The 26,214-nt window shown below is 51.8% G+C and overlaps 2 protein-coding genes across 3 annotated transcripts; one reads left to right on the forward strand and one right to left on the reverse strand.

Annotated features, from left to right (window-relative positions):
- Positions 1 to 2,570: 2,570 nt before the first annotated feature.
- TIMM13 (translocase of inner mitochondrial membrane 13) lies at positions 2,571 to 3,928 on the forward strand. Its single transcript, XM_054586647.1, has 3 exons — positions 2,571 to 2,747; positions 2,831 to 2,899; positions 3,117 to 3,928. The coding sequence occupies exons 1-3, from the start codon at positions 2,628 to 2,630 to the stop codon at positions 3,213 to 3,215; spliced, it is 288 nt and encodes a 95-aa protein (XP_054442622.1). The 5' UTR covers positions 2,571 to 2,627; the 3' UTR covers positions 3,216 to 3,928.
- Positions 3,929 to 4,105: 177 nt separating this feature from the next.
- TMPRSS9 (transmembrane serine protease 9) lies at positions 4,106 to 24,621 on the reverse strand. 2 transcript variants are annotated; one of them, XM_054586658.1, is made up of 18 exons: positions 24,480 to 24,621; positions 21,779 to 21,906; positions 19,952 to 20,019; positions 19,664 to 19,843; positions 18,881 to 18,918; positions 17,184 to 17,297; positions 16,790 to 16,961; positions 15,726 to 16,000; positions 12,697 to 12,833; positions 11,597 to 11,915; positions 10,807 to 10,978; positions 9,906 to 10,177; positions 9,206 to 9,342; positions 8,015 to 8,414; positions 6,006 to 6,177; positions 5,013 to 5,278; positions 4,761 to 4,897; positions 4,106 to 4,267 (listed from the first exon to the last, which is right to left on the reverse strand). In XM_054586658.1, the coding sequence occupies exons 1-18, from the start codon at positions 24,619 to 24,621 to the stop codon at positions 4,106 to 4,108; spliced, it is 3,291 nt and encodes a 1,096-aa protein (XP_054442633.1). The 2 variants fall into 2 exon arrangements, with proteins under 2 accessions (XP_054442633.1, XP_054442641.1); XM_054586666.1 differs by lacking the exon at positions 19,952 to 20,019 and having other exon boundaries at positions 19,664 to 19,810; positions 21,780 to 21,906.
- Between the last annotated feature and the right edge of the window lie 1,593 nt (positions 24,622 to 26,214).

The following is a 26,214-nucleotide window of genomic DNA, read 5'->3' on the forward strand; positions in this document are numbered from 1 at the left end:
AGAAAAAAGACCTAAATAAAATGGACACAAGCAATCTACCAGATACAGAGTTCAAAATACTGGTTATAGGATGTTTAAAGAACTTAGGGAAAGAACAGATGAATTCAGTGAGAACTTCAACAAAAAGATAGTGAACATAAAAAAGGACACAGAAACCATAAAAATAATCCCACTCAAAAATGAAAAATACAGTAACTGAAGTGAAGACTACATTAGGAAGAATCAACAGCAAATTAAGACAACACAAAGGGCTGAATCAGCAATTTGGAAGCCAAGGTAGCAGAAGCACCCTATCAAAATTGCAAAAAAAAAAAAAGAAAAGAAAAGAAAAGAAAAAAGAATATTTAAAAAATGAGGATAGTTTAAGGGATCTCTGGGATAACATCAAAAGTACCAGCATTCACATCATTGGGGTACCAAAGGGAAAGAAAAAGCAAAGGAATGAAAACCTGTTTGAAGAAAGAATGATGGAAAACTTCCCTAATCCGGTAAAGGAATAGATATACAAGTCCAGGAAATACAGAGAATCCCAAGCAAGAAAAACCCAGAGGCCCACACCAAGACACATCATAATTAAAATGCTAAAGCTTAAAGACAGAGAATCTTAAAAGCAAGAGAAAAGCAGTTAATTACCTACAAGGAAGCTCCCACAGGACTGTCAGCTGATTTCTCAACAAAAATTTTGAAGGCCAAAAGGGATTGGCACTAAATATTCAAAGTGGTGAAGAGCAAGGACCTACACTCAATATTACTCTATTACTTCGATTCTATCATTTAGAATCGAAGGAGAAATAAAGAGTTTCCCGAACAAGAAAAAGCTAAAGGATTGTAATAATTATTCATGGTGTCACACAGGTACTAGACATATTGAGGCATTCACTTCGTACATTATATAAATGTCTACCCACTATATGTACACATGAAACTAAAATAATACTTTATGTCAACTGTAATTAAAAATAAAGTTATTAAAAAAGAAAAATCTAAAAGTGCATCTCAGTATTTTAATGTTAAAAGGATTTAAGAAAGAAAAAAGATGATAAATATAAATAGAAAAATGGCAATAACTACATACCTATCAATAATCTCTTTAAATGTAATTTTTTAAAAATCCTCACCTGAGGACACTTTTTCCATTGCTTTTTTAGAGAGAGAGGAAGTGACAGAGAAAGGGAGAGAGAGAGAAGCATCGACTGGCTGCTAACCAGACAGGGTCCACCTCTAGTTCCCAATTGGTCCACTTGTATGCAAATGAAGACTCCAAATTTGCACAGTTTGATTGTCCCATTTACCACTGTTGGCTCCATGAGTTCTGACTCATCAGTAAAGACGCAAATGAGGCTCAATGTCACTAATCAGAGAGATGCAAATTAAAACCACAATGATCTAGCACGTCACAGCTGCCAGAATAGCTATCATCAATAAACCAACAAAAACAAGTGCTGGCAAGGATGTGGAGAAAAGACAACCCTAGTGCATTGTTAGTGGGAATGCAGCCTGGTGCAGCCACTGTAGAAAACAGTATGGCATTTTCTCAAAAAATTAAAAACAGAACTGCCTTTAGACTCAGCGATCCCACTTCTGGGAATATAGCCTAAGAATCCCAAAACACCGATTCAAAAAAATGTATGCACTCCTATGTATATAGCAGCCAAGATCTGGAAGCAGCCCAAGTGCCCATCAGTAAATGAGTGGATAAAAAAGTTGTGGTACATTAACACAATGGAATATCACACAGCCATAAAAAAAGAAGAAAAGCTTACCTTTTGTGACAGCATGGATGGGCCTGGAGATTATTATGCTAAATGAAATAAGTCAGTCAGAGAAAGACGAATACCATATGATCTCACTTACATGTGAAAGCTAATTAACAAAATAAACTGATGAAAAAACAGAAACGGAGATACACAGAACATACTGACAGCTGTCAGAAGGGAGGGGAGGGGTGGAGGAGGGCAAGTGGATGAAAGTAGGTGAAGGGATCAGCCAAAGAACATATATACATAACCCACGGAATCAGACAAGTGTGGTGAAAACCAGAGGGAAGTAGGTTGGGGCAGGGGCTAGGTGGAGGAGGGCAAAGTGGAGGTGGGGGCGGATTGGGACATCTGCAATAGTGTCATCAAGGCTGGCAGCTCACTCTGCAGCTTTTCCATAAAATGCAATGTGGATGAGAGGCCCCCGTAAGCAATGGCTGCTGGACTGGTCATGAATTCAAGCTAAGCTAACCACAAGGGCTTCTTGGCAGGTATATTCTTTCTCCGGGTTGAGGAGGGTTTAAGACACACACACACACACACACACACACACACACACACACACACACACACAGAGAAAAGGCACACACACACACACACACAGAGAAAAGGCCCACTGGCAGGTGCACACAGGCTCCACTTTCTAACCTCGCCCTGCAGCAGGTCGGAGCTAACCGCTCCTTGCCCACGTCCCAGAGTCTGACCACTAGTTACCGCATCCCAGCGTAATGGCGGGCTTGTGGGTGGTGCGGCCCATTGCCCCGCCTCCAGCACGCCTGGACTCCATTTCCCGTGGAGCCACGGGCTACTGACTTCCGGTGCAGGTACGGGTCGGCGCACGCGGCCTCGCCCGGTTAACTTTGAGGAGCCATGGAGGGTGGTTTCGGCTCGGATTTCGGGGGCTCGGGCGGCGGCAAGCTGGACCCGGGGCTCATAATGGAACAAGTGAAGGTGCAGATCGCTGTGGCCAACGCGCAGGAGCTGCTGCAGGTCCGGAGTCGCGCCGGGGGTCGAGGGCGGCGGGGTCCGCCAGGGGGCGGGCGTCGTGGCTGAGGGTTCGCATGTTCCCACAGAGGATGACGGACAAGTGCTTCCGGAAGTGTATCGGGAAGCCGGGGGGCTCCCTGGACAATTCAGAGCAGGTGAGACCCTTAGGGTTGGCAGGGACCAACGAGGCGTCTCTGCGCTTGCACCGCCTAACGGGGCGGTGCGGTGAAACTGCTGCGCATGCGCAGTCCTATGCCGGGGCGGAGGTGTGGGGAGGGGGGGAGAGCGTGTGTTCCTCCGTGTTTGTCCGTTTGTGCCTGGTGTGTATGTGTGCCAGCCGTAAGCTGAGCCGCGTGCCCTCTCCGCCTGCAGAAGTGCATCGCCATGTGCATGGACCGCTACATGGATGCCTGGAATACCGTATCCCGCGCCTACAACTCGCGGCTGCAGCGAGAACGAGCCAACATGTGACCGGGACGGGCTGGGCCTGGTCTAGCCAGCGGTCCCTCCCCACCTGTGCTCGGTTTCCATAAATGTGCTTTGTGAGGTGGGGGCCGGCGTGTGCGTGCTGCCTGCCCCTGGTTTATGAGGATGAGACTAGTGCTGGGACACGGGGTTTTTCCCCGCCCCTCTTCGTCCAGCCCACCTCCTGCCAGCGAGTGTAGTTGGGGACTTGGGGACCCTGGACCTTTCCAAAGTGCTGGCAGCCTAGTGGCATCTTCCGTGGTTTGCCCCGGTCATCCTCAAGCCCTGGCCATAGAATTCCCCTGTGGACCTGGGGGTGGGGGTGGGGTGGGTATTGTTAGATCCCACCTGAGCTGTGACCTCCAGGGGGTCTGGTTGGCTGACAAATAAATTGATGAGGAAGGGATGGAGAGAGACCTTTGTGTCTTCCCTGAAGGGGGCCTTTGTCTGGGGTACCTGAGTCACCTCCCTAGCCCGGGCCTCAGTCTCTTCCCTGACTCCCATTTTCCCCCTTGATACTTGCTACTGGGTTCCCTGGATGATAGGAAGGTATTTACACAAAAAGGAGCCTTGAAGATGAGGCTGAGCTCAGCCCCAAAGGCTAGGGGGGCTGCCCTCTCCCTGGGAGGCCTTGCTCCCCCACATCCTTCATCCCATCTCTGGGCCCTGGGTGATGGGCAGGCAAGTCGTTCACTGTGATGTGGAGATGCTGAGCCAGTAGGCTAGGGACAAGGGGCTTTTTATTGGAACAAAATTTACAGTAAAACTGTACTCTGCTACCCACAGCACCACCACCCACCACCTGGACTGGACTGGACTCCCCTTCTTGGGCTGGTGGCTGGTTGGTTCCTGCTGCCTTCGCAACTCTCCTTCCAGGCCTGGGCAGCCATGGGGTGTCAGTCCTGGATGTTCTGCATGATCCAGCCTCTCACGGCGGTCACCCGGGTATAGACACCTGGGAAGTGGGGCCGCCCGCAGCCATAGCCCCAGCTGGTGACCCCAGTTAGCACCCACCGGCCAGAGGGCTCCCTGCAGGCCAGGGGTCCCCCAGCATCACCCTGAGGGGAGGAGAGAGGAAAGGTGGTCAGAGCAGGCCAGAACCTCCCCAGTAGTAGCCCTTGGGCCAAGGAAGGACTGACCTGATCTGCACACCTTGGGTGATGGGCAACCACAGGAGGGTCACGTGGGTTCCCTGTGTGACACCAAGTGAATGACTGTCCCTGTGAGCCTCACTTTTATTATCTTGGAAATAGGCTCAGTGCTAGGATGAGCCATTCATATGGCTGGCAGGCATCTGTGGACACCTGCTGCTGTGGTTCCCCAGCAGAACCAGGCCCCCCGCAGGGCCATGGTGAGGATGTGGTGGGGTGGGAACTGACTGGAGGTGGATGTCCATTGCAACCTCTGAGGCAGAAAGGGTTCCCTGCTTGATCAGCCTAAGTTTGCACCGAATAGTGGGTCCTGGTTGGGTTTTAGAGCGAGAGAACCTCCCCAGATGGATGGGACCCGGTCCCTGGCAGAGCCCCCATTTCAATTTTAAGTTGCGCTCACTGAACAGCTGTCCACGCCGCCCTGCGGGAAGCCAGCACACAGCATGCGGCTGCTGATCTGCACCGGGTAGTATCGACGGCAGGCCTGCTCACTGAGGAGGCGCACTGCTGCCTTCTGCAGCTGCCGTGCCATGGAGCCTGCGGGTGAGACAGATGGTGGGGCCAGTTGGAACTGGGCTGGAGGCCTTCCTGATGCCCCTAGGCCACTAACCCCTGAGTGTGGGGCCTGGCTTCATCTACGGGACTTGCCTACCTCCCTCGCGCACCGACCCCCAGCCGGTGATGACACAGCGTGCCCCCTCGGGGGGCCGGGGAGTAGGCTCAGGCAGGCAGATGGGCCGTACCAGGCGGCTGCGGTGCACGGGCCCCACCAGCTCCAGCAGCGCCACGTCATAGTCGAGTGTGTAGAGGTTGTAGAAGGGGTGCTTGTAGATGTGAGCCACACGCTCCAGCTGCCCATCAGCGCCACTCAGGAACGGTGTGCCCAGGAAGGCCACCCACTGCTTGGGGTCTCCGTAGCTGAGGGGCGCGGGGACAGGCATTGGCCTGGATCCCTGCACTCCGTTCCCACCCACTTGGGGCTCTTCTGCACTCCGCCCCGTGGAGCTGTGGCCATGTCCTTGCCTGTGCCCCAGGGGGTCTTCCTGGGACCTTGGGCAGGACATTTGACCTCTCTGGGCCCTGAGTGGCTCATCTGGAAATAGGGTTGAGCCATCCTTTCCTCCTGGGACAGCGAGGGGGCTGCCTATGCCTGAAATGCACCCAGGGCAATGAGGCGGCACCACAGACTATTTCCATTTTTGCCCAATATTAGTGCCCTGGTGCCCAGAGAGCCCCCTGCCCCACCTGCCTGTTCCCTCTGACCCCACACACCCAAGAGCTGGATGTTTCCATGGAGGGCAGGGCCCCTGGTCCGCCCTACTGAGCAGCCTGCCACCAAAGGGGCTCCCCAGTGTGTAGCCTTTGGGGGATGGAGACCCCATATCACCAGCAAGCCTGGCCCTTGGCTGGGAGAGGCTGTGGTTCCCAGGGATTAGGGAACCACAGGAGGAGGGTTGGACTGGGTACCCACAGCCACATGTGCTGGATGGGCAGGGGTGGGTGCAGAGTAGGAGTGGCAGTGAGTCCCAGTTGTGGGGGTGGGGGCTTCCAGGCAACGGCTCAGAAGTATGACAGTAAGTTTTGGGGCCACAAGTTGATCCTGGTGAACCACTGAAGGGCGGGGAACAGGGCAGGCCAGACTCACACATCGAAGCAGTGTGCCGCAGACAGCAGCCACCTCTCCGCCACCAGCACAGCCCCGCAGCGGTGCTCCCGGCGCCGCAGCCACAGGCTCACCTGCCAAGGCCACTCCCCAAGACCTGCGGCGCTGCCACCCACGATCCTGGTCAGCGTGGCCACCGGCGCCAGGCCACAGCCTGTGGGGGAGTGGGCACAGGATGTCGGGCAGATAAAAGGTGCCTCTTGTGCTGCCCCTTCACACAGCCCCTTAAGTGGGGCGGGGGACCCACCTCGAAAAAACTCCGCACAAAGAAGCACTGGACTTGGCACTTGGTCCTACAGATGCACATCTTTTGGGCTTTTCTCAAATATTTGAAATGCATTTAAATGTGTTTCCTATAACCTTGGCATTGGGGCTGTGCCTCCTCCATGGATGGGGGCCAGGATAGGGCCCCTTCCCAGGCATCTCTCAGTCCCCTAGGAGCCAGGTTCCCTGCTGTCCCAGGACCTTTGCACACTCCTTGGCACTGCCCAGGAGACGCCTGCCATGTCCCACTAGCCCTTGTGCTAGCTGGCCTTCCCAGATGACCTTTGAACTATGACACTCCCCCCACTCCCAGCCCAAGGTGCGCCCTCAGGACACAGTTGTAGAAAGCACAAGTGTGGTCTCAAGAGGGTGCTGCAGGGACCCCTTATCACCCATCAGCGGACCTCCTACCCATCCGATTCCCACAGGGCACTTTCCACTCCGGAGTCCGTGCCACCCCCAGCCTCTCACCCACCACCCAGCTGCCTCCCCTGCCTTCCAGATTTAGGGAAGGCCTGCCTGCCCTGGTCTCACATGGCTGGAAGAAAAGGGGGAGGCCAGAGACCACCTGCCCCATCCCTGCTAGCCCCACTGCCTCTAGCCTCCTGACACTGTTTGGACCTTGCCCAGGGCCAAGAGGCCTGGGGAATCTGACAGAAGCTGCAGTCCCTCTCCTGCAGAATCTGCCCCCACAGGGGACAATGCCTGCCATTTCAGGGCCTTCCTCCATCTCTGGGCTCCCAAGTGAAGAATTCGCAGCCCATAGCTACTGGAAAAGTGAAAATCATCAGGCTAGAGGCCAGACCCAGATAAAGCCCGTATCTGGTGGGGCTTTATTTTTGACCTACAAATACAGCAGTTTCACATCATTATGATTAGCAGTTAATAAAAGTGAACTCAGCATTTTAGACCTGAGTGGAAAGATCTCAGGGGTACTTTCTCTCTCGATGTCTCTACTTGCCAGTTAGACACCCCTCAGCCTGTAACAGGAGCCTGGGAGACCAGCCAACCCTGGGCCCCAGCTTTGCCCTGCTTTGCCTTCCTTTCACTCCTAACTATGTGCCATTCTATTATGGGTTTGTTTCTTGACATTCTGGTTCCCTGCTGCACCTAAGCTTAGCACAGGGCCTGGCACAGAGAAGGGATTTATGCACATGAAATGAGTGGCCTGAGAACTCCCACCACGGGGACCCCCTTCCTCCCTGTCTCCCCGCGACCCCCACCCGGCAAACCCTTCACCGGTGATGCCTCTGAAGTTTCCTTTTTAAAATGGGAGCAGACAGGAGTTGCAGATTAAGGCATTTGCCACTAGAGGGCGAGGTCTGCCCAATCAGCGCCTGTCCCCTGTCAGGATGAAGGCCGGCTGACTTGTGCCCCGCAAAATCCATATTTAAAGTCCTGATCTCCAGGCCGTCAGAATACGACTCTATTTGGAGATAGGGCCTTTAAAGAAATAATTAAGGTAAAATGAGGTCATTGGCGTGGGTCTTAATCCAATATGACTGGTGTCCTCCTAAGAGATGTGGACACTGACACACTCAGAGAAGTGACCACATGAGGATGCAGGGAGGAGACGGCCGTCTCCCGCCAAGGGGAGGCTTGGGGCTGGGAGACGGGAACCGTCTGTAGCTTAAGCCTCTCAGCCTGTGGGACGTTGTGCCAGCAGCCCTAATAAACTGATGCAGGGTCCCTGCCACCCACACATGCCACCCCATTCCTCCCAGTACCTGGAAGCTGGGAGTCCTTGGTGGTCCATGTGGCACTTGGAAGTGGCGTCTGTGCCCTAGCAGTGGTGCTCATGGCAGCGGCCGTCCTGTTGGCAGGTTGGCTGGTTGCCCTGCTGGTGGTCCGGAGGGTGGGTGTGCTGGCTGTGACCCCCAGGACCGTGAGGCCAGCCATTGTCCTGGGGACATGAATCGTGGTGGCAGGCGTCCTCGTGGTGGAGGGGGCAGGTGTGGGGAGGGGGTGGGAGGACATGATGTCCAGGATCCAGCCCTTCAGACGGGTGATTCGAGTGTACACACCGGGTTTCTTGGCCTGAGCACAGCCAATCCCCCAGCTGACAATCCCCGCCAGATAAAACACACCGGGCGTCTCCTCACAGGCCAGGGGGCCCCCAGAGTCGCCCTGAAAAAGGAAATAGGATAGGCTGTGACCACCTGGCGCTTCTGCAGGGGACACTGGCCGGACTGCCCATGTTCCCGCAGTGAGGGAGGCCCATCGGGGAGCACGAGGCTATGGCATGGGGACACGGGACCAAGAGGCCCCAGGGACAGGGACAGCCCTGCCCGCATGCCCATGCCCCGCCTCTCCAGGAGGGAATCCTGTTGGACATTGCAGTCAGATGTGTACTACTCTGTGATTAGCTTTTCTCTTTTTTCAGTTCCTAGATATTGTACATATTTTTAAATATGTGTGTATATAAAGTATGGCTTTTGCCCTGGCTGATGTGGGTCCGTGGAGTGAGCACCAACCTGTGAACCAAAGGGTCACGGGTTTGATTCCCAGTCAGGGCACATGCCTGGGTTACAGGCCAGGCCCACAGTAGGGGGTGCACGAGCAGCAAACACACGTTGATATTTCTCTCCCTCTTTCTCCCTCCCTTCCCCTCTCTCTAAAGATAAATAAATAACATTTTTTAAAAAATGGCTTTATACAAATACATAGAGATATATTTAAGTATGTATACATTTTGCATATATCTACCACATACTTTTAAACTGCTACTTCATCTTCTGGTTGGACATCCTATGATTTCTCTAAATCATACATTTAAAAATACTTAATTCATCTCCCAATTTTCCCTGCACTGAAAATCCTTTTCCTTCTATCCTGGAGTCCCCGTACAAGTAGCATTGCCAGGTGGAAGGCTGTGGGCGCTTCCTCTGAATCCTGCCCAACCTCCCTGTGAATGCTACCTGGCAGGAGTCAACCTTGCCCTCCAGGAAACCGGCGCAGAGCATCCTGTCAGTGAGCGAGAAGTTGTAGAGGGCGCTGCACGCCTTCTGGTCTATGATGCCCACAGACGCTCGCTGTAGAGTGTCTGGCTTTGTTGCTGCCGGGAAAAGAAGATCCCCCTCAATGATGCAGAATGGTCACCATTCAATGTCTGGTTTAGCTCTTAAAGGTGCCATCCCTGTCCTGCTGATGAAGAAATTGAGGCCCATAGCGTTGCAGCGAAACTAAGTCACATAGCACAAAGGAGGAGGAACCCAGAGTCTCAGCTCAAAGCCCTAGGATCTTGCCATTATCCCCAAGCAGACTCCCTAACACCTTGGGTGACCTACAGGGAGACCATCTGAAGTTTTTTCAAAGGAAGCATTAACTCAGGGGTCCTAAGGTTATAGCAGGAGGGTCTGAAACTTTTTCTAGAAAGGGCCACAGAGTAATTATTTTCAGCTCTACAGGCCAGCCTCTGTTGGGACTGCTCAGTTCTGCTTTTGTAGCGGGAAAGCCTCTGTGGGCCATCTGTAAACACGTGGGCACGGCCGTGGATCAGTAAAAGTTCATATATAAAAAGCAGCCGCATTGGGCCCGTGGCTGGAGGTTGCAGCCCTGGAAGAGTGCAGAGGCCAGGGGTTTGCAGGCGGTGGGAGCGGAGAGCCCGCCGGGACTCACCGTTCCCCTCCTGCGTGTTACCCCATCCAGAGATCATGCACTTCCGGCCCACAGGGAACTTCTGAATGGCCAGGGGCAGGCAGACGGGCTGGATGTACTTGTTGAAGGCCAGAGGCCCTGACAGCTCCAGGAGGGCCACGTCGAAGTCTAGGATGCTGGGGTTGTACTGCGGGTGCAGCACTGTCCGCTTGAGGCCCATCTTCACCGGGCTCCCGCCGAGGCCCGTGAGAGACACAGTGCCCAGGTGGGCCTGCACCAGCTCCGCTTTCGTGCTGCTGACAAGGGGCTGCTCAGACACCCCTGCTGCCCTGGGAAGCCAGGCAGAGCTGCAGGGCCCAGATTCTGGGGAGGGGCACCAGGAGGATGGAGGGGGCCACGTGGCTGCTCCCCTAGAACAGTCTCAGGCTCGGGGGCTGGGGGCAGGGCAGGGAGCCCCTTTGGGCCTCATTCCCTCGTCTGTAACAAGAGGGAATTGGCCTGGCAGCAAGAGAGGCCCCTACAGCTTTGTGACTCTCAAAAGTCGGTGTCACCTGGCTGTGCAGCAAAGGGAAAAGAGCCCTTGTCCCCTCCCCAGTTAGCCCCTATTCCCCAAAGATCAGCTTGACAGATCATCTCCCCAGAAGCTGCAGCACAGGCTCGGGCCTCTGGGAGGCTCCCCCATGGCCCCCACTTCTTCATGCCCGCTGCCATACGCAGCCAGGCATCCAGACACTGGGACAGTGAGTCCAGGGTGGGGGCATGGGGAGGGGCTGCCTCCGTTGTGCCCACCTAGTGCATGGATGGCCACACTCCGGTCACACCTGGCTCTGAATGCACAGGGATTTGAGGTAGCGAAGGGGGAAGGGGACTCAGTGACCATGTGGGGAGCCGAGCAGCCCTCCCGGGCTGCAGCTGGTCTTACTGGTTGAAGCAGTGGGCCGCCGACAGCAGCCAGCGGTCCCCGACCACAGTTGCTCCGCAGAAGTGCCTGGAACCCTCCTTCAGGCTGACCTGCCAGGGCACCTCCCCTGCAGCGGCTCCGAACCCGCCCACGATCCGGGTGGGCTTCTCCATTGCTGGCCTGGCACCGCACTCTGTGAGGGGACAAAGAAGAGAGCCAGGTACCTTTGCTCAGAGTGGGCGCACCTGGGCCCGTGGGGACCTCGGACATCAGGGCACAGCCTCCTGGTTCTGGCTGGGCTGGGGCAAATCATTCCCATTATACTGATGGATAAATTGAGGCTTAAAGGTGCTCTAGTGTCCTACGGTCTCACTGCAAGTATGTGGCACAGCTGGGGAGATGCGTTAAAAATGAGAAGATGAAATTATGAAGTTCCCTGGCCACACCAACCAAAGCCCCGCCAGACGCAGGCCCGAAGCCCCCAGGGGCAGGTTTTCGGATCTTGCTGCAAGCAGAGAGCCAACACACCAGAACCAGGGTGTGGGCGGCACACCCAACAAAGGAGAGTCTGGTTATTATAGAATGTTGGGATGGGGTGGGATGTAGGGACATTTATGTGAAGCAGAGTTTTGATGGGCTCAGAGCACTGTAGGTCTGTGGGACCAAAAAGAGGGACCTGAGCTATGGCTGGACCTGGGTCCTTGGAAACCACACAGTGAAGACACGTAGAACGTGCTTCAGGAAGCCAGTACCAATTGATCTGACCCTGCGGGAAGCAACATCTCCTTTTGCCTGTCTCCCCAGGAAGTACCTTGTGGCTTAGAGGCGGTCGCTGAGTCAAGAGGCGCAGAGCTGGGGGTCACGGTGGGTTTGGTGGGGGTGTCGATCACCCAGGTCCTGGGGCTGGTGGGCCAGGCAGTGCTGGTGGTGGCAGGGGCAGGAGCCACTGTGGGAACCAGAGGCTTGCTGGCCATAGCAATCGCCTCCAGGATCCAGTCTCGAAGCCTGGTCACTCGGGTGTAGACCCCTGGACGCCGGGCTTCCGCACAACCAATACCCCAGCTCACGATGCCGGCCAGGAAGAACCTGCCAGAGGGCTCCTCACAGACCAGGGGGCCTCCTGAGTCACCCTAGGAGATGAAGGCACACCCCCAGGCGGGGTCAGGGCTCCTACCTCAGCCAAGCTTAGTCCTGGAGCTGCAGGGTCAGAGAACGTTCCTGGGGTAGGGGGAGGACATGTGTCCCCACACATGGTGAAAATGTGGGCTGATAATTCACATCTCAGAACCTCGGTTTCCTCTTTTGTAAAAATAAAATAGGGCCGTTGGACTATGGGACCTTTAAGATCTTTTTCAGTTCTACCATGAGCAGTCAAAAACTGAACCGCGATCAGCAACATCCCCTTCCCTCCTAACCTCACTAGATCTTTGATAATGTCACCCCTTGCTTAGGGTGGCAGTATGGCTGCCCTGCTGGAGCCTCCGGACGGCTCACTGGCTGCTGTGGCCTTCTCCCAAGTGCCTGATGTGCCCTCATTTTTATCTTGTCTTTCGATTCCTTGACTTCTCCTCACACCCAGCTCACCCTGAGTCTTACACTCTCAAACGCGAGTGAGCGCTCTCATTATTTCCCTTTTCCTCCAGGTCCCTATTTTGATGTGGCAACCTGAGCACATGCGGCAGTCTCTCCCCACCCACCAGTCTTTAGAAATGAGAACAAAAACATAAACTACAAAGAAGGAAATCCAGAGCCGTGCTAAAAATCAAGCAGGGGACACCCTGGCGGGGGACCTGAAACTGTAAGGACTCCCCCTTCTCGGGAGGGGGACCCTGGGGTGGAAACCCGAGGGCCTTCCCAGCTGGCCTCCGTGGGTGGGGTGTTGTCAGAGGCCCCTGTGGGCCCCGGGCTCACCTGGCAAGAATCCACCTTGCCGTCCAGGTAGCCGGCACACACCATCCGGTCCGTGACTGAGTTGCCGTACAGGCTGGTGCACAGGGCCTGGTCCAGCAGCTCCACGGTGGCTTTCTGCAGCATCTCCGGCTTGATCACTGCCCGGGATGGGAGAGGCAAGTGAGGTGGGCGTTCCAGGGCCCCTGCAATTACCCTGAGCCAGAACGCTGAAGACCATCGCTTCCCTGTGCCTCAGTTTCCCCAGCTGCAAGCAGTGATGCTGCAGCACCAGTCTCAGAAGCTAGCAAAGCATGAACACTCCACAAATGCCTGCTCATAACGCTCTCCACCTGGACAGCTAAGAGGTGTCCAGGTTAACTCCCCAAGATGGCTCCACGTCTCCCCTCCCCTTACCTGCATCTGCTGTTACTCTGGTCCTACCTGCTGGAATCTTTTCTTAGCCCAGAAGCCAGTGCCATCTTGGATAAACATTAAATCAGATTATACCCTTTCTTTCCCTTCAGATCCTCCAGGGCGTGTTCCTCCTGGCTCAGCCTAAATGCCCAAGACTGGACCACCTACCTCAGGGCTTTGCACACCCTGTCCCAGCTGCCTAGCATAACTGTCCCCATGAATCTGCTTGCCTTCTTCCTTCATCTCCTTTCTTAAGGAGGTCTCTCCTGACCTCCCTCTTTAAAACTGCAGCTCCACCTCCCATCCCTATCCTGGTTGTTTCCCCCATTGCATCCATCACCACCTATCACTTCTCTTGTTTAGTATTTATTGCCCCTAGAATTGCTGTGTCCAGTACAGTAGCCAGTGACCACATATGGCTATTTAAATGTAGATGTAAGTGCATTCAAATGAAATAAAATGCAAAACCCATTTTCTCAGCTGCACTGGCCATGCTTCCTCGGCTGGCAGCTGCCATAGGGGATGGCACAGACACAGAGCACGCTCATCTCCGAGGGAAGTTCTGCTGGATGCGCAGGTCTGGGCTGTGAGCTCCATGTAGGCAGGGATTTCTCTGTTTTGCCTCCTGCCCAGCCCCTGGGACAGTGGTTGCTGAGCTGGAGGGGCCCAAGTGGTTACTGACTGGATTTAGTCATCAACTACTTTCTCTCCTGATTCGGTTCCTGTGGCAAATGTCTTTCCTTATCACAAAAAATCATCATCTTCCAAGAGATTAGATTTCTTTTTTGTCAGGCAGGCACAGACCTAGGAAAACTCCAGAACACAGGCTAGAGGGTTCTGCTAGGGAGCCACACCCTGAACTCAGGAAGCCCTTCCTGCCTCAGGGCCCCCACCCCAGGCTCCAGAGTCGTTGACAGGCACTGTCTCCTGCTGAACGGGTGTAAAGCTAGTGGCTACTGTATTGGACACTGTAGCTCTAGCATGTTCTGGACCAGCGTTGTCCCAGAGAACCTTCCTCGATGATGGGACTTCCTCCGGTCCTCTGACTCTTTGCCTGTCCGGGTTTGCCTCATCCACCAGCCAGGTCTTGGCTGAGGTGTCACCTTCCTGGGCCCTTCCCTAAAACTGCCCCTCCCACCCCTGTGCATTTTTCTTGCAGCATCCTGTTGGTTCCCTCCCCAGAACTCATCGCCGTCCAGTCACAACTGATTCTCATTGTTGGAGGCAGTTCTGCTCCCCAAAGTCCCCGCGAACACTGGATCCGTGAACATGGAACTACTGTTCCTGCGGAAATGCAGGGTCAGGTCCCTGTGAGACTCTGGTCACAACATTTTCCTCAGGCAATCAACACTTAACCTTGTGTTATGTGTGTTTTTGTTTAAAGACATCTTATTTAATATATCTTAGTCCAAAAAAAAAAAAAAAAGCCACTTTAAAATGGAATCAGAACTGCCATCCCAGAGGAACTGCCTTGCACATCTTATACCTCAAAACTTGGAATGTTCCCTGGCTGGTGTGGCTCAGTGGATTGAGTGCTGGCCTGTGTACCGAAGAGTTACCGGTTTGATTCCTAGTCAGGGCACATGTCTGGGTTGCAGGTCAGGTCCCCAGATAGGGGGTGTGCAAGAGGCAACCACGCATTGATGTTTCTCTCTCTCTCTTTCTCTCTCCCTTCCCCAGTCTCTAAAAATAAATAAAATCTAAAAAAAAACCCAAACAAACTTAGAATGTTAAAACAGGGCAAAATAGCCACCTGAAATATCTTTGTCCCCACTAACCTCTCACTATGCTTTAGAGAGGAGTCAGCAAGCTATAGCCCTCAGGCCTGGTACAGCCCACGGCTTTTTTAAAAATTATTATTGAATTTCCACTGCTTGTTTTTATAAAGTTTTATTAGTACATAAAAAAAAACAGGGCAAAATAACCTTTGGACTGGGCCTACAGCAACCTTGTGTCCCAAAGAATTGTTTGCAAAGATAACAAGAAAGCATATATTCTGAGTATAGGACTGATAGCTACTGGACTGATTATTAAAAACATTCTTTAGAGTTAGTGTCACGATGTGATACTATCTACACCAATAACACTGCCTTCCTTCTATGGATGTAACTGTTCCCCGTTCCTTTCTCATAAATATCCATTGCCTGTGTCTCCTAATGAGAACACTGTTCATTCATTAACACTGAACTCAAGGCCAGGAGTGCTGTGATTCATGCCTGAACAAAGTTTATCCAACACATGTTTTTTATGTGAGGCACATGAGGTTTCTTGCTCTCTGCAACAATAGGCAGCACTTCAGCTCTATGCTTTAGGGACAGCAAAAAAACACAAACACAAACACACACACACACAAAAACAAACAAACAAACAAAAAAACATGGCAGTAAATATACACCATGAAAAGGACCCTAGTTTATAGTTGGAGCTGAAACAGGAAGATATCACCTTGCCCCACTTTAAATGAGAAGATTCTTGTCCTCAACTCAAATTGTTCACCACTCTGTGTGTGTCTGCAATGAGCACAAAATTCCCATTTGTATCCACTTGGGGTTCCAAATGAGTGTTAGCAAGTGGGTGAACATAGAGGGCTGTGTGGCTAAGTTCCCGCCTGGCGGTCGGTGGGGAGGGGTGCTTACGGAAGTCCTCCTTGAGGTAGCCCCAGCCAGAGATCAGACACTTCTTCCTGGGCGGGAAGATGTGTGTGGCAGCTGGCAGGCACACGGGCTGCACGTGCCTGCTGAAGGGCAGAGGGCTGCCCAGCCGGAGCACCGCCACATCGAAGTCAGCTGTGTCAGGGTTGTAGGAAGGGTGCGTGATGATTTGGGCCACATGGGCCCGCACTGTGCTGGCCTCCGAGCCACTGAGCTGGGTCGTGCCTGCATAGGCCACCCACTCGGTGGGATCTTGGAACCTGCAGGGAAAACCAATGGCAGCTCAGAGGACCTCTGTGGATAGGGCTGGGGAGGGGGACTAGGAGAGCGAGGACATCTAGGCGGGGCAAATGTTAAGGGGTGCCCCAAAACTCAGTCATCAGCACTGATATTTTCAAGCAACATAATGAATGCAAAAGAAAAAGAAATCCGTGGTGTGGGAACTAGCAACATTTTAAACAGAGTACAACAGGACTGAGTTAGGGTGAGAAATATTAAGGGGCACAAAATATGATATGTGTATACATCCAGTGGAATATTATTCAGCCTTGAAAAGGAAAGATATTCTGCTACCTTCTGCAACCCTGAGGACATTATGCTCAGTGAGAGAAGCCACACATAAAAGGACAAATACCATGTGATTCCACTCACAGGAGGTCCCTAGGGGATTTTTTTCTGTCCCATAGGGACAGAAAGTAGATGGTGGGAGAAAGGAGCTGGGGTGGGGAAAGGGGATTAGTGTTTAATGAGGACAAAGTTTCAGTTTTGAAAGATGAGAATGTTCTGGAGCTGGACAGTGGAGATGGTGGCACAACAATGCAAATGTACTTCATGCCACCTAATTGTAATGGTTAAAATGGTAAATTTCTGTTATGTGTATTTTACCACAATTAAAAATAATTAAAAAAAAAAGAATGCGTTCAGATTCAACCAAAAAAGAAAAGAGAAAGAAAGAACAAACAAGTTCCAAGGGGCTCTTGGAACACCCAGGAGAAGTGGCCACTCCAGGGTAGAAGGGGAGGCGGGGACAGGGATGGGGGCGGGCTCACTCGTTGAAGCAGTGGGCAGCCGACACCAGCCACCTGGCCCCTATGACGGCGGCCCCACAGAAGTGCTCGTTGTGTTCTCGGAGGCTCACTTGCCAAGGGAACTCCCCAGGGGACGCTTCCACGCCGCCCACAATCCTGCCAGCTGTCCTCCAGCCCGGCTGCAAGCCACAGTCTGCAAGACAGATCACCCACCAGGACCCCCACAGAGGCAGGACCCCGGCCGTGCTCCGCTACATCTGTCTCTGAGTCTCCCATCCCCACGGCCCCCACATTTAAGGACACACTCAGGGTCCCCCACTTGGCTTTGCTGTGCAAAGTGGGCCAGAGAGCACAGCCAGCGGTTGACCCTGAGAAGGGGACACAGCCCAAGACTGGGCCAGGCAGGTGGACTGACCACAGTGGGCCTCGTCGGATCCATCGGAGCAGTCCGCTTTGTCGTCACACTCCGGGTTCACTTTGGTCACACACTGGCTGTTCTCACAGGAGAAGGCATTCCCTGGGCAGTGACCTGAGGGCAGAGGAGAACGGAGTTCCTGACCTTGCTCCATCTTTCCTGGCTGCGGCGAGATTCCACTTTGCGCTTGGAACCCGCAGCGCGGGCAACATCTCCCGCCCACGTGCTCGGGTCTGAGTATTTCTGAAATAATCTTCTCAAAATTAGCATGGAGACAACACGAGACTGTCAGTCCGCGCTGAGGCCAGAGCTGAGCAACAGTGTGTATGTGTGCCGCATGTGCAATTCCACATGTCTAGGATCCGTTTTATTTTTTCTTTTTAAAGAGATTTTGTTTCTTTGTTTTTAGAGAGAGGGGAGGGAAGGGAGAAAGAGAGGGAGAGAAACAACGATGGGTTGCCTCTCACACCCCCAACGTGGGACCTGGCTCACAATCCAGGCATGTGGCCTGACCTGGAACGGAACCAGTGACCTCTCAGTTTGCATGCCCGTGCTCAATCCACTTAGCCACCCCAGCCAGGGCTCTAGGACCCATGTTCTACAAAAGTAAGAAATAGCACTGGCCGGGTGCTCAGTTGGTTAGAGCATTGTCCTGATACACCAAGGTTGTGGGTTTGATTTCGGGTTGGGGCCCATATAAGAAGCAACCAATGAAAGCATCAACAAGTGGAACAACAAATTGATGTTCTTTCCCTCTCAAATCAGTAAATAAAATTTAAAAAATAAAAATAAAAAGTAAGAAACAGGTAAAATTAAAATGTTTAAATTGTGGTTAAATACACACCATAAAATTTGCTATTTTAACCACTTTAAGTGTATAGTTCACATCAGGGCCACCCCAGGCCCTGCAGGGGGTTGAGCAGCATCCCTGACTCCTACCCAATGCCAGGAGCACCCTGAGTTGTGACCACGACAGACACCTCCAGATATCACCCCGTGTCCCCTGGAAGCAGAGTTGCTCCCTAGTAAAGGACCGTTGATGTGAAGTTAAATACATGTATCTATATGTGTGTCTTGAGCTGCCTGGAAGGATAGGCACTAAAGTATTAAAGCGATGAGATACCAGGTGGCATTTATTCTTTTTTCTTTTTTTCTTCAAACTGTTTTTTCTTTTAACAATAGCTTTCTTGTTAAAAAACAAACAAACAAACAAACAAACAAAACCAGTAATGTTTTCTCTTAATCATGCTTGGCCACATGCAATTCAAAGTGCTTCATCTTTATTTAAAATTTTTTAAAATTTATTTTTCAGTTACGGTTGACATACAATACTATATTAGCGTCAGGTGTGCCACAGAGCGATCGGACATTTAGAGATCTGCAAAGCGATCCCCCAATAAGTCTAGTACCTACCTGACACCACACATAGCTATTACAGTATTACCAACCATGTTCCCTATGGGGTACTTTACATCCTTATGACTATTTTGATAACAAAATGCTTCATCTGTAAATGCTGTGTGCACACAGCTGCAAATCATCCCCCTACAGGAGGCTGGTACACAGAATTAGTGTTTACCGTGTTCAGGGGCTTCCTTTGTGCACATGAACCAAGTCTTAGGGGCCCTCTCGTGGTGACTGCAATCAGAGGAAACCTGGCAGAGGGCAAGGAGCACATGGAAGGGAGAAAAACATACCTGATTTCAAGTCTCTTTCTGTCAGTGCCCCCTTCTGGCTTCCTGCAGTGAAATGCGGAAGAGATATGAGCTCTTTCAGTGAGTAGCGACATTCTTTGAAAACACTGCATCGCAAAGCAGAGTGGCATTGTCCACCATGGGAGCCACTTAAAGTCTAACTTAAATCAATTAAGACGAAACCAAATGGAAGTCTCACTGGCCACATGACAAATGTTCAACAGTCACATGGGTCTAGTGGCTACAATAACGGAGAGCGCAGCCACGAAACATTTCCACCACCATAGAACATTCTATTAGACAGTGCTAATGTCAAGGCCACTAAGACAAAACTGGTGTGTCCGGGTTGGTGCGGAGGGGACAATAAATGTTCTATAGGGCAAGGTCAAGATGATCAATCTTTATTCTGACAATAGTCTGATGCATCCTCAGATTTTAGAATTTATCATCTATCTTATCTCTAAACCAGGGGTTGACAAACTGCAGCCATGAGCCAAATTCAGCCCACTACTTGTTTTTGTAAATAAAGTTTTATCGATACACAGCTGTGTCCATTTGTTTAGATATTGTCTTGAGCTACTTTTGTGCTACAATAACAGAATCAAGTCAGAGACATAGTGGGCTACAAAGTCAAAATTAGTTACACTCTGGCCATTTACAGGTTGTTGACACGTGGGCCATTCCACTGAGGGTGAAGCAGTGCGCGTGTGTTTTCTTATTGTGGGAGGGGCAATTATCCAAAACCCCAAGTTTAAAGCATCTCTCCTACAGGTCTCTGCTGCTTACTTGCCTATGAGCTCGGCGGAGATGATGGTGCCATGGGCAGCCAGAGGGATACCGTGGCCCTGCAGCCTCGCTCGAAGACCCTGCTGCAACAGCTCCTGCTCCAGGCGCAGGTCCAGAGACTGCAAGGCTAGCAGCAGAAAGTGCAGCCGGAAATGCACGAGGACACTGGAGTTCCAGTCCCTGCAGGTAGGAGAGAGGCCCGTGGAGAGAGGGCTTCTCTCCCTGGAATCCTCCAGTGTCTCGGGTGTCCACCAGGTTTCCTTTAGCCCCAGGGAAGCCCTGGCTCACCTGTAACTTAGCACCGTGCAGCCCATGCAGCTGGCCTCCAACTTTGTCTTCCTAAAGCTGCTTACAAACTGCAATGGAAACAACAGCGGCCAAGTTGAGACCACAGCCCAGGCACCTGTCCGTAAGGAGGCCTGTCATGCGTGGGAGGGGTGGAGAAGGGCATGGAAAAGCACCTCCTCTTAGGCCCAATGCATGCAGTGACTTCACAGAGCCAAATAATGACAAGGAAGGGTGTTCCAAATTTATTCATATGAAAATATTGCTCTATTGACTGATGGCTAAAATTGGACCCATCTACACAGTGGAATATTACTCAGTCATGAAAAGGAGTGAAGCTCTGACACTCGCTGCAGTGTGGATGGAGCTTGTAAATATGATGCTCATGAGAGAAGCCAGACACAAAAAGGCCACACAGTGTGTGGTTCCATGTATGCAACATGTCCAGCACAGGCACATCGACAGAAAGCGGGTTGGTGATTGCCAGGGGCTGGAAGCGGGGCGGGGTGCTGCTGGGTTCTAGGCAGGATAAATAGCAAACCAAGGCAGAGACAGGGAGGGAAACCTGTCTCACTTATGAACGCGGCAGTCCTGTGCCTGGTCAGGTACGATTGCCAGGTGTTCTGAAAATTACAAGAACAACTGTAACAGTGCATGAGGAGGGGGGCCCTTGAAACTCTGTGTTTATCGTTTCTACCATGTGGGAAAGAAAGCCTCTGAAACTGTGTATTAATCCCAAGGTCTGAGAGGGGAGAAGGAGAGGGAACCTAGAAGTGGGCTACAAGAATAAAACCCCTAAAATACCAATAGTTGGGGCATGCTGACTAGCTGGGTGCCTGCTTGCAGCTTTGTGCTCAAGCGTATTTCATAAACCTGCTACCTCATTTCCATATACATGTTGTCTCTCGCCTGAAATCATCTCTTGCAAGCGAGATAAGAACCAAGGAGGGGGAGCCCCCTACTCAGGTCTTCCTGGTAACAGTGGGGACAGGGCTTATTATGATGGACTCACCAGTTCACATCCTCATTGCCTGCAGCTATGCCTGTGTAGTCCCATAGAACATTCCACAAATCTCCAGAGTGTTCTACATATGCCCTGCCTGGTATGGCAACCACCATCCACACATGGCTATTGAGCATTTGAAATGTGGTTGGTGCCATTGAAGAACTAACTTTGACATCTTAGTTAATTTTAATTCTTGCTTAATTTTTAAAATCGATACTTAATTCACTGAGCATCATGTGTCCAAGGTCCATCCACTCTGCAGCACGTGTCAGTGACACGCTCCTTTTCATGGCTGAGTAATGTTCCAGCGTGTGGACGGGCCACATTTGTGTATCCATCCATCAGCTGATGGACATCAGGGTTGCTTCCACTTTTTGGCCGTTGTGAATCCTGCTGCTGTGAACATGCGTGTACAGGTTTCTGCATGGATGTGGGTTTCCATTTCCCTTGGGTGGATACTGAGGAGCCAAAGGATGGCTCTATATTTAACTTTCTGATTTACAGCTAGACTTCCACAGTGGCCGCCCCGTTTCACAGTCCCACCAGCCGCGCATGGGGGTTCTCGTTTCTCCATTGGGAGACAATTTACAACCTTTAAGGTGGCCTACAAGCCCTGCAGGAGTCAGCTCCCACCGGACACCGCTCTCCCCCGCATTCTACAATGCACCAGCCTCGGCCACACACGTCTTGTCCTATTGCTCCCATGTGTCCCACCTCCCTGCCCTGCGCCTGCTTGGTCTTGCCCCTGCTCAACTCGCTCGGCGTGAGAGCTCCTCTTGACGGGAGGCCCTGGCCGCCCACCCTTGCTCTCAGGTGCCCCTCACCAGCGTTTCCAGGGCGGGCGTCAGCGTGCGGTAGTAGTCTGAGGCCTCCTGCTGCAGGCTGCGGGCATAGCGGATCCCTCGCAGCACGGCGGTGTGCTCCACATCGACGCCCTGTGTAGAGAGGGAGGCTGCGGGCGAGACCAGGGCTCCGTGAGAGAGCCCACTGCGGGGCTCAGCTAAGGAGCCTGACAAGCAGGTGGGTGGGCTGACTCCCCAGGGGCTGTCCTCAGTGATATTAACACGGCCTCCTTCCCAGCTCTCACATCGCTCCCACCTGGAGGCCCCCGGGGCCAGCACAGAGCCCCAGAGACCCCCAGGTTGTGCTGGAGGCCAGGACTAACCCCCAGTCACCCTTGCCCCACTGGACATGCCTGGCCAGGGCCTGAAGCCAACTTCAGCCAAAAATGGCTGAAACGAGCTCAGGATACCTCCCCTCCAAGTTGGAACAACAGTCCCACCTGCTCCCTGGGAAGGGGACACGAAATACTGCAAGGCCACGACCACAGCCGTGGCATCAGGACCCTCGGACCACCGCCCCAGGACGCCAACCCTCTGAAAAAACACAGGTCTCCAATGGTCAGAAACACTTTGTCACAAGTGCGTATTAGCAAGGAATGACAGTTATAAAAAATTGTCAGTGAAGAATAGCAACTAAATAAACCATGAGGACACATGTTACTAACTGTTGAAAATATGCTGGAACTGTCAAAAGGACACCCTAACAAAAAATGTTCATAATTGCAAACTTTTTTTAAATGACAATAGCAGCAACATAAATCATGAAAGCCAGGTCCCAATCTTATTTACTCTGAATGAATATTCATTTAGATGGATATTTAGATATCTGTTTATTCAATAGATAAAATAAACATTCTAAACCAATTCTAAAAATTTTGTTCTTAGGTTTGTTTTCTCATTCAAGAAATTAAAATTTAAAAAAAAAAAAAGACCACCCTGTTGTATAGACAAATTGCTTATGCTCTGTGCCCACTTAAGCCTCTCCGCTTCCCCTGGAACAGCCACGGACTCCCCAGACGCTGGAGAAACAACAGAGGGCCCAGCACCCCCCAGCTGCCCCCGCAACTTTTCCCCCCGCTGCCGCCGGGGCTAACTGAGGCCTTGACCTGGACTGTGAGCTGTCTTCACAGGGAAAGGGATACATTTTCACTTTCAACTTTAAAGTGTTTTTTAAAATTATTTAAATTTCAAGTGCTTCCTAAAGCCTTCCTTGGTTTCAGGGGTCCCTTTGGGGACTATGTTTATCTCTTGTTCACAAAAATATATCCGTGCTTCTAGAACAAAGATGTGGAGCCTTGCTCCCACCACTCCCTGGTGCAAGGCCACCCACACACGCACGCACACTCACACACATCCTCATGCATACACACTCACACATACAGGCGCACACACACATACTCTGGCATGCACATGGCCAGACATGTACACACAGAGACACACAGTTCCAATTTTCCTGCACTTGATGCTAAGTGCCTTGGTGAGCCAGGTCTGGCTGTCAGATATTCCTGATGTTCCACAAATAACATATATTTTTAAATTAGGGGGACTCAATAGGGTTGTCTATTTATTATTTTGCCACATGAGATCTTTGAGCATTTTCCTGCAAACTACAATTCATTATCATCTCATGAAAGCAGTGTGACTTTCACACCGTAACGACCTTATCATCTCAGAATAAGTTTGTTCCACAGACCGATAGCTGTAACGGGGCGGGGGGTAGGGGCTGGTTGACAGAAGGTGAAGGAATTAGACGAAGAACATATATGCATGACCCGTGGACATGAACACCAGTGTGGGGATTGGCTGTGGGAAGAGGGGAGCTGGGGGAGGGGGGCAAAGGGGGAAAATTGGGACAACCGTAATAGCATAATCAATAAAAAAAATTTAAAAAGCAAAAAAAAGAATAAGCCTATACCAGAACCACAGAAATTCCTGAGAAGACAGAATGTTCTAGATCCGCACTGTCCAATGCAGTAGCCATAAGTCACCCATGGAATGTGGCTGGTGGGGACTGAGGAACTTAATTTTAAAGGTTATTTAATTTTAATGGCTTTAACTCTAAATAGCCACTAGGGCTCAGGGCTACCAATACAGACATATACCGGAACGCAGGACAGCACGGGAGCATGGCACAGCCTGAAGGGACGCGCGGATCAGTCCACTGAGGTATAAAAAGAACTTGCTTTGTTTATTTTATAGCTGCAGGCCCACACCATACAGATGGGTCATTGTGTTGTAGGTTTCATCTTAAGTTCTATGAATGTCTCCTGGGAACAAATAGGAACTGGGAGCCACTGAGTGGTGGGAATATAGATAATTCTTCACTTTTCAATACTTCTCAAATTCCTCAAGACTTTTAAATAAAAGTTCATTTCCCTAACCCTATTTGTCTCCATTTCATGGTGGCTGTGAAAACTTCCTTGGAGAACCCAGTTGTGGGGGCCAAACCACGCAGGCATTAACTTGCCCACCTGCATGCCCACCTGCCCCAGTGTATGTGCCTGGGCACCTGGGCTGCTAGTCTCTTATCCCTTGGGTGACTCGAAGGGCCAGCCTTCAATTCCACGTTTGCACACTCAGCCCTCCGTCTCTGGGATCATCGCGTGGCTACTGCCAGGCCACGTCTGAGTGTTGCTCTGCAAGTCACCCAGCGTATGAACCCGTGCCAGCCCTCACTGCTTACCCACAAGGACTGCCAGAGTGAGGATGGCGATGCTGGCGGCCATGGCAGCGGAGAGGGCCGCCCGGCAGCACACAGGGTCCGGAGCAGGGGCTTCTTTGGCTGCTCCAGGGACGAGCTGTAATTCGCCCATGGTGGGCTCCATGGCTCCCAGACCCCGAGACAGCACCTGGATGCCAGCAAAGAGGGACAGAAAAATATCAGTGCCAGGGGCGTTTCTCTTCCCTTAAGCCATCATGTGCAGATGTGACAGCCATCCACAGTGCCCTAGGCACCAGCAGACTCTACTCAAAAAGGTCATAAAAAATGGATTCAACGTGCTGGCTGGGCTGTGCATGTGGGCGCCCGGGCGGATGGGGCCCATTGCTATGGGTCCATTTCTTTGGGGTCCAAAGAATATGTGTGAGTTCCCTGGGGCTGCTGTAACACGTTGCAGCAAACCCAGAGGCTTAAAGGAGCACAGATTTATTATCTTCCACTGCTGGCGTTCAGAAGTCTCAAAGCAGAGGGCTATGCTCCTTCTGGAGGCACCAGGGTCTCAGTACCCAGAAAGCAGAGCTCACAGGTGCTGACAGGCTGAGTCCTGGCACTTTTGCCTCTGATATTTTTCGTGAAGAGCCAACAAATTCTCTTTGTCACGTAAGGCAGTTGGTTTCTGCCATGCGCTACTAGAAGAACCCTAAGACAGAGCCTTGACTGTGTAACCCACCTCGCCCCACAGAGTTCTCTTCGGTTCCCGAGACCTGAGCAGACCGCAACTCCAAACCCTCCACATCCTCAGCCCACAGCAGAGCCTCTCTCCCCAGATGGGCTGAATCACCTGCGTGCTTTCTGTGGAGGTGGCTCTCATTACCTCCCCTTCACCTTGGCTCCTGGGAAGATGCCTGCATTGTGTGGGTGGAAGTGATTCTGGACTCCAACATGTTTTTCCCCATCAGAAAACCACAAAGAACAATAGTGGGGTGACAAGCCCGTCCTATTTTGCTTGACAGGGCTTCATGGAAATACCACTGAACTGGGGGCCTCCCTGAAGGTCATGGAATCGCTCTGGAGGCCCCTAGGGATGATGGCAGGCCCGGGTGCCCAATAAACTACAGGACACCCCAATATATTGGAATTTCAGATAAACAACACATACTTCTATAGCACAAGGACGTCCCTGGGATGGTTGATTCTGTGTGTCCACTTCACTAGGCTGCAGTGCCCTGTGGTTTGGTCAAACATTATTCTAGATGTTGCTCTGATGGTAATTTTACAATGAGATTAACATTTAAAGTGGTAGATGTTGAGTAATGCAGGAGAGCTTCTGTAACGTGGGCGGGCCACAGCCAGTCAGTGGAAGGCCTTTAGAGAGAAGACTGAGCTCCCCTGAGGAGGAAGGAATTTTGCCTCCAGATGCCCCGTGGTCTCAAGCTGCAACAGAGCCTTTCCTGGGTCTCCAGTCTGCCCTGCAGACTTCAGACTTGCCAGGCCCACAATTGTGTGAACCAGTTCCTTAAAATCTCTCTTTTGCCCTGGCTGGTGTGGCTCAGCGGGCTGAGTGCCAGCCTGCGAGTCAAAGGGTCACCAGTTCAATTACCAGTCTAGGGCCCATACCTGGGTTGCAGGTCAGGTCCCCAGAGGGGGGTGCGCAAGAGGCAACAACACATTGATGTTTCTCTCCCTTCCTTCCCCTAACAACAAATAAATAAAATCTTTGGGAAAAAAATCTGTCTTTCTCCATTCTATTGGAGCAAAA

Source organism: Pteronotus mesoamericanus, unplaced genomic scaffold, assembly GCF_021234165.1.
Source record: "Pteronotus mesoamericanus isolate MK-2021 breed Mesoamerican mustached bat unplaced genomic scaffold, CSHL_Meso_final contig_1210, whole genome shotgun sequence".
Classification (NCBI taxonomy): domain Eukaryota; kingdom Metazoa; phylum Chordata; class Mammalia; order Chiroptera; family Mormoopidae; genus Pteronotus; species Pteronotus mesoamericanus.

Excerpts from the sequence above, each read along its gene's own strand:
- TIMM13 (XM_054586647.1), top strand. The coding sequence starts at position 2,628 with ATGGAGGGTGGTTTCGGCTCGGATTTCGGGGGCTCGGGCGGCGGCAAG. Across the intron at positions 2,748-2,830 it reads ACGCGCAGGAGCTGCTGCAG|AGGATGACGGACAAGTGCTT; the intron begins GTCCGGAGTCGC and ends ATGTTCCCACAG. Across the intron at positions 2,900-3,116 it reads CCCTGGACAATTCAGAGCAG|AAGTGCATCGCCATGTGCAT; the intron begins GTGAGACCCTTA and ends CTCCGCCTGCAG.
- TMPRSS9 (XM_054586658.1), bottom strand. The coding sequence starts at position 24,621 with ATGGAGCCCACCATGGGCGAATTACAGCTCGTCCCTGGAGCAGCCAAA. Across the intron at positions 19,844-19,951 it reads TGCACGGTGCTAAGTTACAG|GGACTGGAACTCCAGTGTCC; the intron begins GTGAGCCAGGGC and ends TCCTACCTGCAG. Across the intron at positions 12,834-15,725 it reads CTACCTCAAGGAGGACTTCC|TGATCAAGCCGGAGATGCTG; the intron begins GTAAGCACCCCT and ends CATCCCGGGCAG.